The sequence below is a fragment of the Kwoniella newhampshirensis genome, chromosome 13, assembly GCF_039105145.1.
Source record: "Kwoniella newhampshirensis strain CBS 13917 chromosome 13, whole genome shotgun sequence".
In the NCBI taxonomy this organism is placed as follows: domain Eukaryota; kingdom Fungi; phylum Basidiomycota; class Tremellomycetes; order Tremellales; family Cryptococcaceae; genus Kwoniella; species Kwoniella newhampshirensis.
This window is the reverse complement of record NC_089966.1, coordinates 430,056-446,367: the sequence shown is the minus strand read 5'-3', so window position 1 is coordinate 446,367 and position 16,312 is coordinate 430,056. Positions and strand designations below refer to the sequence as shown.

Below are 16,312 nucleotides of genomic sequence, written 5' to 3'. Positions count from 1 at the left end.
GTGTCTCGTCACCATCCTGGATCCATCGCTGTGATTGAATATCTTGTCACTGACGTTCCCATTCCTCCTGCCGTGTCCCTACTGAAGCGAGATGACCAATTTCAAACCTCAACCACTTCGATCACTTTCTCCAATCACCGAGCTAACGACTCCGAATTCGTTACGAGCATTGACTCTACCCCAGGACGACAGCGACTATCATTCGGAACACGCACCTGAAGAAGATCACAATGATGACGGTGCCAGTGTCTGTTTTCATGGATTTGAAGGAACCATCACACAAGGCCCCTCACAGGGACCTGGAGCTCTGAGTCGACCCCTTTTCCCATATTGTCGACAACAAAGAGAGTCCTTCCCCAGTCCGAGCCTTCCTCCTCGATCTCCATACCGACCTAGACCATCTCCTTTACATTCTCGATCTTCCTCTCATCACTACACGACTCCCGAAGATCGCTATACAACCTTCCCGCCTCGTCCCACACCGCTTCCTGGCGGACTCCTGCCACCTCCAAGAACAATTGTACCCAAACCCAAGCCGCCGAGACGCCCGGCTCCACCTCCGAGTCCGCTTCAACAAGAATCGACCAATGGTGAAGCGACGGGCAGACCGCCCTTAAACAGACTTCCTTCTCATACGGAGGATATCGACGAGGGACAGGATGCTTTTGGAGACAGGATCAGCCAAGGACGGGGGTTGTCTGCGAATCTAGCAGGAGTGAGCCCAGGACGTCGTCCGCCGCCTGACATCATCAAGAGTCGTCCCAACAGCTTCCATGCCGGCTCTATCACCGTCGGGTCTCACGTCAATAGACCAGCTCCACAGAGTGCAAGTGTAAGTGACATCGCTCGCATTACAACTTTAGCCTACTGATGTGAGTCGTCCTAGGATACCAATCTGCCGGAATCAGGTAGATATCAATATCCGATCCTTCACGATGTCCCTCTCGTGACGTTTTCCAAAGGATCCGTCTCAAGCTCAGACAGGCAATTTTCCGGCAAGAGCAGTTCCGGCACTTATGACTGGAGTCGCATTAGTCCCCACAGCAGTCAATCGAGGCCCACTAAAAGTAGACCTGTCAGCTTTCATGGGAGCCCACGGAACATTACGCCTGGCTCCGAGGCGAACCCTGCGAGAAGTGATATGCAGCTTCAAGCGGCATCAACCTCTACCATGGTAGGTGCTATTACTTCACAATTGTTGTACCGCCTGATGTTATGTTACAGAATGGTCTTTCAGCGGTGATATATGACTCGAGTCGTCCTACTCTTGTCTCCCGCCACTTACACTCCCCAGGCTCAGTGCAATCTAGTAGCGGCCGATCGTCCCCTCCTTCGAGAAAAGATACCACTCGTCGTCGCAGGGTGTCAAGCATTCTGTTCTCAATTTTTGGCACTGATTCTGGTCGCGATAGTAGCAATACACACAAATCATCCAGGCGCAGTCGATACACGAACGGTTTTTCCAGCATGGTCTCTCTCAACTCTCCTCCATCATCGCCCATAACCGGAGACAATGCGGGGTCTGAGGAGGGCACAGCCTCTGTCCAGATAGCGACACGATCAAGTGGCACCTTTGGCATTCCCGATGACGGGTCCGACATCTTCGGCGCACAAGGCTTTGGTCTTTGTTCCGGATCAGATAGGCTCCCTGGGACAACAGATAGTCGCTTTGCTCTTGATCGCACTCAGTCAGCAGATGGTAGCGTCTTGACTCATTCTGAGGGAGTGAGAAGGATCCTGTACGTAGAAAATCTGGTAGAGACACCGAAGGATGGAGGAGGGAATTCTTCGAGAACGGAGAGCCATGCGAATTTCACTTCTCCTGCATCTCCTGCAACAGAACGACCGTACGCTTCAATGTGGGAGGGGAAGCCGGAAGTGACAACAGAGACAACACCCGATCATATAGAGTCGGTCCGACCGACCAGTAATGTCGAGATTCACTCGAATATTGCTCCAGCTGAACCCCACCAACAACAGCAACCTCCTGCACAAGATTCAGCCAGGACGACATTACGACTCAATGCGTTAACACTGAATGCCGGCAGTCGCAGGGCTTCAATTGCCAGTGACATTTCTGGAGGTAGTCTATTCTTCCCCTCTGAGCGGACTACATCTTCAGGGGGACTGCCCGACAGGGCATACTCCTCCGCTACTCACCTACCTTTGAGCGATATCCCAGAGAATCAACCAATTCACAGCAACGGAAATATGCCTGACCATACATCTTCCAACACGATACCTCGCAGTCGACCCTTACCCCGACCAACTCCTCGTCAGGTATCACCCATACCGCACCCTCCTCAGGCAACGTTCATTCCTACTCTCCCACCCGGACAAACTCCTGGATGGGACCTTCCGCTTTTGATCGCCAGTCACCTACTGTCGACGCATGCTGCCGCGTTGATTGGACACTCCACCGCCATCAGGGAGGTCAGCGATACCATGCAGAAGATGGCAAAGGAGAGTCTGGATTGGGGAGGAACACTGATGGGAATGGCAGGAAACGCGTCGTCGTCGTCCCGTGCAAGCTTGCCTGATGGTCTTCCCCGGAGCACTGAGCGGCCCAGTCCCACCATCTACGAAGGCGTGCCACATCCTAATGTGTCATTCTATAAGCAGGCCCATGCAGCAACACATTCCACGCCAACGACTGGAAGGCAAGGGGAAGCTTATGATCCTGTTCAAGCTGCATACGACAATCTCACTGCGGTTCCACCTCGACCCTCGGCCGTTCGTAGTGGCTCCAAGGGAGAGAGCAGACGAAATAAAGGGGAGTCTTTACCCACCGATCTGCTAGAAGAAGCGGAAAAGTTGGGACAGCAAGAGTGGTCGAGCTTGCATGTTGCAGAAGCAGCTTGGACCTCTGCCATGAGACAGCTTGGAGAGATCGTAAAAGATGAGAATAGAGGAGACGTGAATGGGAGAATGGATACCGATCGGGAGCATGTAGAAAGAGATGATAGCGAACATGGACCAGGTGTGGCATCTACTCGACTACGAACTGGTTCGGAAAGGTCATACCATCCATACGATGAACGTTCGACTCTATCGGCCCTCTCAGCCGTAGCTCAAGCCTTCCCCTCCGCTTTCAACTCGCATCAATCGGTCATCCCAGGTCTCACGTCGCCATACAGGTTGGAACACATGACTGCCTTCCTACCAAGTCTTGACGATATGATCCATTTTCCCGCACAGCAAGGCTCCTCCCCGGACCACAACGATCCTGCTTCTCATGAAATTAATGCGACAATCAGACTCCGTCCGAAAGCAGTACATGCATTTTCAAATCCCCTCATTCAGCCAGTCGATAACGGTCCCACGACGAGACCGGTATCGCAAATCCCAGAACAGGGATATACCGAAAGTCAACTAGGCTCAGCTATCGTCAATCCCTCAGAGAGAGGGAACGGCAGTAGTCTGAGCAGTTCGACCTCGACCAGAGGAGAGAAAAGTACGATGGGAGTGGGGACGAGGAGGAAACTGAGAAAGAAAACGACGGTGAAGCATTCAAGGAGTACGTCCAGGGCAGGGCAGCCCAGAGAATATGGAAAGGGAGGAGGGAGCGTCTCAAGGATAGGCTTCGATGAGGGTGGATTAGGAGTGGGGTGTGTCGGTACCGGTACGGTCGGTAGGAAAGGGAGTATAAAGCCACATTGGTGGTCTAGAAAGAGGAGTGAGGTGGACTGATATCGAGCTCTGCCAACCCGATCTCAGGCGATGATGATTTGGAAGAGATCAAGTGACGTGACCCTGCCCGAGTGGGAACGATCACGGGCGCTGAATATGAAACTCTGAACACTTGAGGCGCGTAGGAACGACACGGAAAACGGAGTATGAAATGGACATGGATTGGAGATGGGCGATGGATGATGGACAGTGGATCGGACAATACTGCGCTGTGAATTGCGATACAATGAAGACTAATATGCCCTTAAAGGGAGACGCTGATGACGATGATGGTGATGGAAAGATGATTCAATATAGTGGTATATAATAGATCAATCGTCGCATATTCGATACGAATTGGGTGCCAGTGCTTTGAGTATAATGCATTGCGTCTATGTATTCTAAGATATCGTTTGGAGGTTCAAGAGGGATGCGATCCTCTCCAGTCCGACCTGTATCGCAAGTAGGGTCAGTGTACCAATCGGTGCAAATTGAATCCGACTCACGATGAGGTTGTCCCGCGGGACACTGAAGGTCACTCTGTACCAACCGGGAATATGATAATGGTATGCAGTGCCGGGAGCCTACCACAAGTTTGTAAAAGGCGTCAGTCTCTCTCGACCTTATTGAGAAGAGTGCAAACGTCCAAGCTCTGACTTGAGGGATGAGAATATGGTAAGGGAACATGATGGATACTCGCGATGTACACGCCTCCGTCCAACAGTCTCTGGAACACTTTCTTCTCTGTTGAAGCATCCGAGAACCCAAGTGCCTCACCAAGGTTCACCCAGATGAAATTGCCCCTGCGCGCAAAACCATCCTTCCATTAGTACGATTCACCTCGATAGCCATGCTGACTTGCGCCAAGGAGGCAGGAGGGTGTGGGTCGATTTACGCGTTGGAATTCGCCACTTTCACACCGTGTTTCTCGAACCACCCTCTTGTGAACCCATGGGCCTCGGTGAGACGTTCTCTATTCGTCTTGATAAAGCTTTTCAACGCCACTTTATCGAAGAGTAGTGTGGACCAAATCACGTCCGCGGGCGAAGAGACTGAAGCACGAAGCAAATGTCAGTCACGGGCTGACCAAGCTGAATTGGACTTCCGCCCGTTCACTTACTCTTCATCAGCATTGAGGTGTTAGCCATGGCACGGAGTAAGAGAGGGTTATGTTGCGAGATCAGGGATCCAATTCGAAGACCGTTGGCGCAGAAGCTGATATAGTGTAGGCTTTTAGCCCTTCCATCTAATAACCAAGATAATTATGGGCAAGTGCTCACTCCTTGCTCATCCCATATACCACTGTCATGTGTTTCCGTAAGCTCGTGTCCTGCACAATATGCTAGACGCGGCAGCTCACCATGCAACCTGGCCTTGTCGAATGCCATACCCAATTCCTTCTCCACATCGATAGACATCATACTGGTGAATGGTACCGCGTCGGGGAAATCTATCAGGATCGAAAACACATCAGCAATGGTGGACTTTTGTCGATAAGATCGCAATGAAGCGAGCTGACCCTTGTTCTCGTAAACGCTCAAAGCGTAGATCTCGTCAGAGACAAGATGCAGATCTTTCTCCTCGCAGAATTTCGCGTAAGCCAACAGAGTCGATCGAGGATACGTCCTTCCGAGTGGGTTTTGAGGATTGCAGACGATCTGCCAGATCAACAGATAATCGCTATTAGCTACGAGACTCCTATGTACAAGGGGACGGTGGAGCAAAGCTGATACTCACCACGGCTCGAACGGTAATTCCTTCTTTAGTGACTTCCTCTAATTTTCGCTCGAAAAGACGCAGACATTCGGGACCGAAGGCTTCTTCTCCCGCGGGAACCTGGACTGGGATGAGACGCACTCGTCCTCGACCGATGAGATCTCGGTCAAAGCCTGTGTAGCTGTTTGAGAGTCAGGACATGTACAACATAACTGGACGGACTCAAGCCGACTCACTAAGGCGCAGCGAGCAGGATAGCCTCGCCTTCGTCTATGAGGGTGTAGAATAGCTGATCGAGGACTGGGATCTGTCAGCTTGAAGGTCCCCTTCATATCGAAACATGTAGTTAACCTACCTGCTGAGCACCCGACACCTGACATGAGAGCACAGAATCAGCGTTAATCTCGATCGATCCCTGCTCGAAGATTATAGCCAATCTGTCTTCAATGACTCACCGGTTATGATATGTTCTGGCTTGACCTCCTCAGCCGGATTGAAGTACTCGTTGTATAATCCACTAAGAGCTCTGTTGATGCGTCGACTTCCCCACAAGGAGTCACCATACGATAGGTCGAGGGGCGTGATGTTGTCTTTCAGAGCGGTGCTGAAGAGCTGCAAGCGAGTGCAAAGGGTCAGTCATGGATGTTTCTAACATCAGAACAGAAAGTAAGGCTGATCCCACCTCCAAGCATTCCTTTTGCATCAGGAAGTTCTCGGCAACCCCCATCGAGACGATACCCCGAGGATTGGAAGTGCAGTCATATTCTGTAGACAAAAATGACACACGAACAAGGAACAGTGCGGGATTGTGGTCATCAGTGACAATATTCTGCTAATAGGAGGAAGGAGATGAACACCCACGATCCTGGAAGAGACAACTGAACCTCTCGATCAAAGGTCCAGCATCGGGACCACCTGTAGCTCTATCGCTCAACTTGGGACCCAAATAGATCCTTCTTTGGTCTTCTCTACTTCCTAACGCAGACGAGGGTACAGGCGGAGGAGGTTTTGGGAATCGTTGGATGACAGGACCTCCCTTCTTGCGACTGTCGGGCGGGAGGGAAGAGACGGAAAGATGGGTGAAACATGAGATGAGGGTATTTGAATCTTCTTGCGGGGAGGTTCCGAGCTCGACAAGAGTCGGTTCGCGATACTTTTTGGAGGCTCCAGACGGGTCGGTGCGGGGTTGAGTTGAGGAATCCGATGAGGTGCTGGACGTGGTGGAGGGGATAAGGGAGGGTAAACCACACGGTGGTTGAAGAGAGTATCGAGTCTCGTCGTGAGCTGGAACGTTGCGAGGTGCTGCCATGATTGGGGAGTGAACGAGTCGGTGAGTCTGCTCTGCACCTCGAGACCAAAGATCAAGGTAGGTGAACGTTCTCAACACAGGATCAGGTCAAATGACAAGTTGCGTATGTCGGGTGCTCACGCGGCCGGTGAGCTGGTTCAAGAGAGTGCCCTCAATGGAGAGCAGCGGAAGCAAGTGCGGTTGTCGTGTCTCAAAACAGCGGAACAGATGGGTCCATACATACCTATCCCCTTTTGCTGTATTGGCACGGTCAGAGACCCCTGATTTCCACTCCGTCGACGTTTATTCCGAACAACTGACAAACCCGAAAGAGAACCACAGTCCACGTGGTAATCACTTGTTATCTCTTTTCCTTACGTGGCATTGTAACCGAACGGTATACTGTTCCAGCTACTACTATTGCTACTGCTACTACTAAGTTACTACTGTCAAGAAGAACTAATGTCAATGTGAATAGAATTCACGCGTCCGTCATTATCATTGAAATAATAAATGATAATAGGTGATAATCCGGTTACTACCGAAAACCGAATTCCCCCAAAAACAATACAAGCTTTCGAGGATTCGTGTGTCAATGACAACGGACAACCTCGACCTTCGATCATCAATCATACAACACATCACGCTTGATCGAAATAGAGGGACAGGACATCATACCTGGTCAATCATCGCACTTGCCACAGAGGCAAGCCCTGACGACGCCGTGTCAACATCCCGACAGTCGCATTGGCTCGCGGAAAACCACACCACTTTTCGCTGATAGATCCCTGCTTCGTATACAATCTACAATCGAGAATTGCCCCACATCAGCCCCGCTGAGTTTCGACTTCTTTCCCGACTTCAGACGTCTGACCTCATAGTCCTTTCATCGTCGTCCTCCTTGACCCACCACGAGTCGCTCGAGACATCACGTATTCGAGTACCCTGAATCATTCTCGCTCTTGCTCTTCGTATTTCAGACCACACCGCACATCATGTCCGGTGAGTCACCTCATTCCCAATGTTCACACGACCTGACGAGAAGTACGTCTCAACTCCTGTATCATAGACACACCGCCTGGTGTTCCTGCCGTCAATCTGCTTACCCTTCTCAACGACCTTCGTCTTTCCCCTCCTCGAGTCATCCAATCACCACCTACTCAGCCTCGCCGAGCTTCAGTCGCTCTGATCATCCGCTTGAGACCGGCGGAAGAACTTGTGTTTGAGGGGAATGAACCTGATGGCTATAGAGGCGCAGTCATACCATCGTCAGAGTTCGGATTGGGCTATACACTCGATGACTTCTTCAGACTACGTGAGTACTTGACGCAATTTGCCATCTCCTGTACGCTGCTGACTGTTTCCTCCTGTTGTAGCTTGGGTCAATCACCCTCACACAGTACCCGAGATCCTCTTCATCCGAAGGGCACCCACCACCTCACCTTCTTCCAACGGTTCCTCATCGACGTCACATCATCGTTGGGCTTCCCACATCGCCTTCCCCGGAGGTCGACAAGAACCAGACGATCAAAGTGCTTACTTCACCGCTCTGCGAGAGACGTGGGAGGAGATCGGGATTGACTTGGCCGAAAAAGAGTTCTTACATGTGGGCAGATTGGATGAGAGGGAGGTCACGACCAGTCTGGGTAAGAGGCTGTTGATGATCCTCAGCCCATTCGGTAGGTTTTACCCACCCACATACTCAAGACGGCAGGAAAGACACTGATGTGGGCTGGGTTCGTGATAACAGTCTTTCTGCAGACATCTCCTTTCAGTCCCACACCGGAACTCCAAGCTGTACGTGGCAAAATAACCGATCCCTTCGTATGCCTGCTCACGCTGTGATCTTTGCTGCTAGTCCGAAGTCTCCTCGATCCATTGGATCCCTCTGTCCCTCCTCGCTCCACCCTTCAGCCCAGATAACTGGTCTCAGATCGAGATCGACATTGGTACGCGTCTCAGTCCACGAAATCAGTTCGTGCGGTGGTGTCTGCGTAATTTGATTGGGAAGATGCAGTGAGTCACAGCTACACATTCGGATAAATTTTACGGCAACCAAAGCTGAGATCATCTCACTAGATTTGGTTGTGTATTGCTGCCAGACGAGCCAGAAAACATTGCGGAAGGATTCGACCCCAACTTCGAGTTCGAAGAGCCTCTGGAGGGAGGCAGCGGGAGCTGGACGAACGCGGTGGACGGGAAACGTGTTCTGAGATTATGGGGACTGACCTTGGGAATGACTTTGTGAGCGGAGGTGACGAGATAGAAAAATCCATGAAACAAGCTGACTTGTATACACAGGGACCTTCTCGCTCACTACCCCAACGTCACACCTCCTCATCTCGTTGCACCTCGATCTCGAGCGAATTCCAAGCCGCCTTCACCTACGACTCCAGAGTATGTTAATACTCCTCGTACGCCAGTCACCGTTACGAGCAGTTTCGAGGATCAGTGGGAAGCGGCAAGGAAAGCATTGGAGAAAGCCAACCAGGGTTCTCCCAGTGAGAATGGTGCAGCTCTGCACTCCAACGGGACAAGAGAGGGGAGCAGCGGAGCTGGTTTAATGAGAAGCGGAGATCTTGGGACAAAGGTCGACGTCAAGGGCAAGACTGGAAAAAGAAGGCGCGGTGTTGGTCCTGGGATGACGTGAGTGTTCCATAGCCATGGGCAAACACTCGCATACGGAAAGCAGATGTTGACGGTATTCTGGTAGTGCGGTGTTTCCTCGTTTCTCATATCCTGATGTCAACTTCTGGATTTGGTAGGTTTATGGTTCAAATCGATATCCTCATCCAGGTGGACTGACATCTCAACAACAGGGTTTTCGGCCGAAGATACCGTCAGGTTGTCAAAGGATGGGAGAGCTCTGTGCGAGGACCTGATCGTGCTTCTGATCGGCGGTAAGCCTCATCTTCGTCCTTTGCCCTGCTCTCCCACTGTGTACTCATACTGCTTCACAGGGTGAATTGGTCTGGTCAAGCGCTGGCGACTTTTTACTCTGCTGTAAGGCAAGCGCTGTTGGTGACCATCATCATCCGAGCGTTGCTCACTGGGGGAGGTCTAGCCGGGATTGCCTGGCTCCTCTTGAAGAAGCTCGGGAACGCCCAAGGACGAGAGCTTTGAGCGTGGCGTCGCGCCGACGGTTAGCGGGTATGAGTGAAGATTTTGCAATCACGGATTGGAGGTGAAGGGTAACATTTTACATGGGTCTCGTTCTACGTTGGTGTGCATGGCTGTCTTTGCACGTTTCATGACTTTGTTTTGTTGTCAGATATGACCTTTATGCAGCATACCATGTACCACTGATCGGTGGCTATCAATCGCCACCCAATGATATCTCCGCGGCATTATGTTGATGGGGCTTCGCTGCGTTTGAATCCTGAATTCCCATGCCCTTTCTGTCGTTCGCTTTCCATGCTCGCGCTCCCTGGCAAGGAACTCTGACAGAACGACAACCTCCCAAATGTACACACCGTACTCGTACTACGACCACTTTCATTTAAATCACGTCTCGCGACTTTTCTGGATACCACACCTCCACTCGGAAGGAGTCCCATCACTTGTCAGCTATTCAAACGGACGCCAAGAGGAGAACGACAGATAGACTACGCCTCCCATATCACTCCGTCCATTCCATTGGACGGCATCCGATCATTTTAGGGAACGGTGGTATCGGTTTGGTCGGTGCGACATTAGTTGAGACGCGTCTGTCTTTACACCGTTTGGCATCAAACAAATCGCATCCAAAGGGTTGCGAAGTGAAGTCAATATGTCAGACACTGACACTGGAGCCTCCCCCGCACCGAATGCGATCGGTCAAGAGCAGACGGAACCATCCACCTCTGCTGCTGCTGCAGCAGCAGCAGTTCCTTCTCCAGGACCTACAACAGCACCAGCATCAGCAGATGTACTGTCCACGTCCCCCTCAGCCTCGACATCAGCGCCCATCATGTCAGTTCCTTCTCCCGTCCCCGCCCCTACCTCGGCCCCTGAGCAAACAGCAGAAGCTTCTTCGTCGACCACCATCCCATCAGCAGATGGTGCAGCACAGACACCAGCTGGTGTGACTGCTCCTCAACCGCCTGCAACAAGTTCCTCGGCTTCACCTGTACCAGCGGCAATTCAGATAGAGGAAGAGAAGAAGATGGATCTGGTGAAAGGGATGGATGCGAATCGTCTCAATGCGGTCCGGAAGGTGAGCAGACTACGCCTTCCTCCATGTTGACCCTATACTCACTGATCGTGGCGAGCTCATTGATGCCTATTTGAATAGCGAGTTCACGATCTGCAAGCTGCTGGAGCGACAAGAGAGAACAACGTGGAGTTTTCAAAGTTGAGCCTGGTCCTAGATATGTATGCGAGGGTCAAGCTATTAGAGTGAGCTGCCTCATCCACTATGCGAAGGCAAGCGCGACGCTGAACCTGTGCACAGACAACAAAAGGCGGCCAGCCCGGCTCAAGCAACTACAAACGGAACGTCACCAGCTGCTGGCTCTAGTAATGGAGGTGAGTCGGCTTATTGAGTCCAAAGGTAGTATCTGATTCCTTCTCTACAGCTGGTCCATCGCCTACGGCGACTCCCGCTGCTGCTCCAGGTCCCAATCCAGCACATGTTTCGATGACTCCTGGTCAAATAGCTCAACTGCGAGCGCAGGCAGCCGCCCATCAAAGCCTCAGTCAAAATCGACCTGTCCCCTCCTATCTCCTCAATGCTGCTCAAGGAACACCACCGCCTGGCATCGCTGGTCAGCCAGCGCTTCCAAGTCCACTGAACGGCGTGGAAGCGAAGATTGTCGATAAGACGGTCGAAACTGTTATCAGCGATAATCTTGAGAAAAGGAAGGCATCGAGCGGCGATCAGGTCGACGGCATAGCAAGTGGATCAGGAAGCGAAACTGAAAAGGAAAAGGTCGTGACACCGCCACCTACAGGACCCCCTTACGCCATGGAGTTTGACCAATCATCCATCATCTACCCTTACAACGCCTATTCACATCCCTCTGTTTATGCTAAACGCAAATTCGACGAAGAGGTCGCCAATCCTGCCAATAAGATGCAACGGCTTGTCGCTCCTTCTCTTATGCCCAAAGGTCTCGACCCATACCTCTTGATGGAGGAGCGAAATCGTTTCGTGGAGACAAGAGTCGCCTGGCGGATGAAAGAGTTGGAAGAGATGGACTCCACTGTCGGAATGGGTGAACAGGGTGCTAAGGACGTTCCCGGTATTATCGAAGCGGAGAAGAAACCCGGTGACGCTCTCGGTATTCAAGCAAGAATCGAATTGCTGAGTCTGAGATTGCTGGGCAAGCAGAAACTGCTGAGGGAAGATGTCGTTCGAGCAATGCATGGAGCATCTCAGGTGCCGGCTGATCGATCTCAATTCCGACGATTCCGAACTCACACCCTGCGCGACGCTCGAGCGACGGAGACCGCTGAAAGACGACAGCGAACCGAGCGGGAACAAAGAGGCAAACAACGGCATTTGGCGTACATCAACTCGATCTGCGAGCACGGCCAGAACTTGATCGGCGTTGGCGTCGGCACCTCCCGAGGTTCGGGCGCTGACAAGATGAAACGACTCGGGCGCGCTATGATGAAATTGCATGCCGACACCGAGAAGGAGGAGCAGAGGCGTATCGAACGATTGGCGAAGGAACGTCTTAAAGCTTTGAAAAACGATGATGAAGAGGGATATCTCGCTTTGCTCGGTGAAGCGAAAGATTCTCGTATCGGCCATCTTCTCGCGCAAACCGACTCGTATCTCGAAACTCTCGCTGCAGCTGTTGTGGAGCAACAAAATGATGACGGGATGCGCGATCCACATCACATTGCGCCACCGTTCGAACAAGAAGAGGGAGTTGTCAACGAAGCTATGTTCGGAGCGAGAAGACAGGACGGAGAGGAAGAAGGAGCAGAAGCGAAGGCCGGAAAGGTGGATTACTATGCTGTCGCGCACAGAATCCAGGAGAAGGTCACGAAACAGGCAGATCTCCTTTCCGGTGGTACCTTGAAAGACTATCAGGTCAAGGGTCTACAGTGGATGATCAGTTTGTACAACAACAGGCTTAATGGTATTCTGGCAGACGAAATGGTGAGCAACCCCTTCGAGTCACGACTGTGGCAATCCGCTGATTGTTGTCGCACACGTATGTAGGGTCTGGGCAAGACGATTCAGACCATCTCACTAATCACGTATCTCATCGAAAGCAAAAAGCAACCTGGACCTTTCCTCGTTATCGTCCCACTTTCCACGCTCACCAACTGGACTATGGAGTTCGAGCGATGGGCTCCAGGTGTTCGCACAGTCATCCTTAAAGGTTCTCCAGCAGTTCGTAAAGAGGCTTATCCCCGTCTCCGGGCGATGGACTTCCAGGTCTGTCTGACGACTTACGAATACATCATCAAAGAGCGACCGCTATTGTCAAAGATCAAATGGATACACATGATCATCGATGAAGGTCATAGATTGAAGAATGTCAAGTCAAAACTGAGTCAAACGTTGAACGAGCACTATTCAACCAGATCGAGGCTGATTTTGACCGGTACTCCCCTTCAAGTACGTGCATCGTCTTTCCGAAGTCATGCGGTGCAATCTGCTAATTGAGTTGTAGAACAATCTTCCCGAGTTGTGGGCCTTGCTCAACTTCGTCCTGCCCAAGATTTTCAATTCCGTCAAGTCTTTCGACGAATGGTTCAACGCGCCTTTCGCCAATACCGGTGGAGAGAAGATGGAGATGAACGAAGAAGAGGCGCTGCTCGTCGTGAAACGTCTGCACAAGGTACTCCGACCGTTCTTGCTGCGACGATTGAAGAAGGATGTCGAGTCAGAGTTGCCGGACAAGGTCGAGAAGGTCATCTACACCAAGATGAGTGCTCTGCAGTGGAAGCTGTACGAGAGTGTGCAGAAGTACAAGACTCTTCCTACGGACATGACTGCGGCGTGAGCGTGCTTTCCATATACGAAGTGGTCAAGCTGATAATCTCATCGGAATATCACAGTAAACCTCAAAAGCGACAGAACTTGCAGAACGCCTTGATGCAACTCAGGAAGATTTGTAACCATCCTTACGTCTTCCGTGAGGTCGATGAAGATTTCACGGTTGGCCACACGACAGATGAGCAGATCATCCGGGTTGCGGGCAAGTTTGAATTATTGGACAGGATCTTGCCCAAGTTGTTCGGTACGGGGCACAAGGTGAGTCATTTGACCTTTCAACTGGTACATAAGTGTGTCGACTAATTTCCGATTTCAGGTTCTCATTTTCTTCCAAATGACAGAAATTATGACGATCGTTTCCGACTTCTTCGACTTCCGAGGCTGGAAGTATTGTCGACTGGACGGTTCTACAAAAGCCGAAGATCGTCAAACACTCCTCTCCACATTCAATGACCCACAGTCACCTTACCAAGTTTTCATTCTCTCTACCAGAGCCGGTGGTCTCGGTTTAAACTTGCAGTCCGCAGATACTGTTATCATCTACGATACTGACTGGAATCCTCACGCGGATTTGCAAGCCCAGGATCGCGCGCATCGTATCGGTCAGAAGAAAGAGGTTCGAGTGCTGCGGCTCATCTCCTCCGGCACGGTGGAAGAGCTTGTTTTGGCTCGTGCCCAGCAGAAGCTTGCCATAGATGGAAAAGTCATCCAGGCTGGTAAATTCGATGATGTCACTTCGAGTGCGGAGTACGAGGCTTTGCTTGCTAAGGCATTCGAAGCCGGCAACGAGGACGACAACGAGGAAACCAACGAGTTGGATGACGACGAATTGAACGAGCTTCTTGCCCGTGGCGACGAAGAGCTTGGTATCTTCACTCGCATGGACGAAGAGCGGAAGAAGAACAAGATCACCGAGTGGAAAACATCAGGAAAGAAGGGTGACCTCCCTCCTCCTCTCATGCAGGAATCTGAACTTCCACCCTTCTACCGACGGGACATCGGTCAGGAGATGGCAGAACAAATTGCCAATGAGGACGAACAAGGTCGAGGACGAAGAACCAAGGTCGACGTGCGGTACACCGATGGTCTCACAGACGATCAGTTCATTGCAGCTCTGGAAAATTCAGATGATGATGTGGACGAGGCGGCGGATCGAAAGCGGAAGCGAGCAGAGAAAAAGGCCGAGAGGAAGAGGATGAATGAGTTGCTCGCCCAGGCAGAGGCTGAGGGTAAGCCTCTAGACGTCACCACGGTCATCAAGCGTGACGAGCACGAGTCACCTTCCGCATCACCTGCCGCTGAGGAGGAAGAGTCGACTTTGCCTGCCATTACGCCGGTCAAAGGTCTGAAGAAGAAAAGAGGAAGACCTAGCAAGTCTGCAACACCGAGTATTCAAGGTGATGATCTCGTGCCCACTGTGAGTGGCTGCACCAGAGATGTTGAATGCAAAGCTGATGCAGTATGTCTCCTCTGACAGAAACGACGGAAGATCGCTGGCAATGGTGCCGGTCAGGTTCAGGGAGCCGAGATTCAGCTCATGATGAAGCTGTATAACGAGACCAATGCTCTGAAATCCGATCTTGGAGAGCCCTTGAATCAGTTCTTTATCTCTCCTGTCAGCAAGAGAGTGAGTCATTCGGTCACTAGCCTTGCAGGACAGGACCGCTGACAAATTGCGTAATTTACACAGGACTACCCCGACTACTATGTTGTTATCGCTCAACCTATCGCAATGTCGCAGATCAAAGCGAAGATCGGGAAACCTTCTTACAATCTACAACAATTCCGAAGCGACATGCATTTACTTTGGGACAACGCGCGATTGTACAATCAAGAAGGATCATGGGTGTTCAACGCTGCGGAGGACATGCAAGAGGCGTTTGTTAGGATGTTTGAGGAGGAAGTTCCCAAATTTCAAGCGTCACAAGCAAACGGAACGAACGGAGGTGGTGGAGAAGGAGGCAACGGGACACCATCGGCAGAAGCGAGTGGGACGAGTACACCAATGTTCAAACCTGGTGGAGGGGAGAAGGTGACAGCGCCCAAGATCAGGATCTCGATGGGAAAGAAGAAGATACAAGCGAAAGAGGAGAGTGAGAGCGATGAGGACGAAGATATGGACGACGATTATTGAGGGTCAATCAGGCGGAGATAGAGTGATATCATTGTATGAATCGCACATGTATTGTGTAAACGCACTTATCAAGGTGTATGGATCCAAATCGTTGTCGTTCATTTTCTGCGTCGTGAATGCCCGTTCACATCCACTCCGGGCATCCGGTTGATAAAGTTCCAATGGAGAGATTACGATAAGGAGTTACAAACCCCTTGGGCGATGTGGAGAAGTGGAGTTTTGATTCTATTTTTGATCATGCGATCGCACATCCGTAGTGGATGGGAAGCGGATCCATACGAAGAGAGAAAAGTTGGTCGGGAAGTCATCGGCGTCGGATACAGATACAGCTTCTTTTCGCGATCGCTCTCAATACTTATCCATCCTGCTGATCGCTCATATTCACTTGCTCATAGAGGACTGAGTCGCATGCTTATATACCTCCTTCACGTCCACTACTAAAACATCTCCCACGCTCACTTTCGCCCCTTTCAACCCACGACCAGAACCCGGCCTTCCCACATCAACAACACCGAGCAGAAGCAGAAAATCACATTGCCACCATGTCCACCCCTACCAGTACCAGTAC

At 51.3% G+C, this 16,312-nt stretch overlaps 4 protein-coding genes across 4 annotated transcripts; 3 read left to right on the top strand and 1 right to left on the bottom strand.

The window, feature by feature from the left end:
• Positions 1-91: 91 nt before the first annotated feature.
• On the top strand, positions 92-3,690 carry IAR55_006133 (uncharacterized protein; the record flags this gene model as incomplete). Its single annotated transcript, XM_066949220.1, has 3 exons — positions 92-832; positions 887-1,174; positions 1,225-3,690. The coding sequence occupies 3 exons, from the start codon at positions 92-94 to the stop codon at positions 3,688-3,690; spliced, it is 3,495 nt and encodes a 1,164-aa protein (XP_066800228.1).
• Positions 3,691-4,070: 380 nt separating this feature from the next.
• On the bottom strand, positions 4,071-6,694 carry IAR55_006132 (uncharacterized protein; the record flags this gene model as incomplete). Its single annotated transcript, XM_066949219.1, has 14 exons — positions 4,071-4,121; positions 4,176-4,253; positions 4,370-4,472; positions 4,565-4,721; positions 4,790-4,884; positions 4,950-4,971; positions 5,030-5,119; positions 5,189-5,327; positions 5,407-5,566; positions 5,622-5,685; positions 5,741-5,758; positions 5,841-5,997; positions 6,068-6,150; positions 6,247-6,694. The coding sequence occupies 14 exons, from the start codon at positions 6,692-6,694 to the stop codon at positions 4,071-4,073; spliced, it is 1,665 nt and encodes a 554-aa protein (XP_066800227.1).
• A 974-nt stretch (positions 6,695-7,668) lies between these two features.
• On the top strand, positions 7,669-9,796 carry IAR55_006131 (uncharacterized protein; the record flags this gene model as incomplete). Its single annotated transcript, XM_066949218.1, has 10 exons — positions 7,669-7,675; positions 7,743-7,988; positions 8,050-8,352; positions 8,424-8,470; positions 8,532-8,689; positions 8,753-8,917; positions 8,975-9,319; positions 9,387-9,434; positions 9,493-9,573; positions 9,634-9,796. 10 exons carry the CDS (start codon positions 7,669-7,671, stop codon positions 9,794-9,796), a joined length of 1,563 nt encoding a protein of 520 aa, XP_066800226.1.
• Positions 9,797-10,442: 646 nt separating this feature from the next.
• Positions 10,443-15,744, top strand: IAR55_006130 (uncharacterized protein; the record flags this gene model as incomplete). Its single annotated transcript, XM_066949217.1, has 10 exons — positions 10,443-10,868; positions 10,947-11,050; positions 11,106-11,179; positions 11,230-12,764; positions 12,828-13,229; positions 13,285-13,613; positions 13,673-13,868; positions 13,927-15,027; positions 15,088-15,237; positions 15,301-15,744. The coding sequence occupies 10 exons, from the start codon at positions 10,443-10,445 to the stop codon at positions 15,742-15,744; spliced, it is 4,761 nt and encodes a 1,586-aa protein (XP_066800225.1).
• Positions 15,745-16,312: the final 568 nt, after the last annotated feature.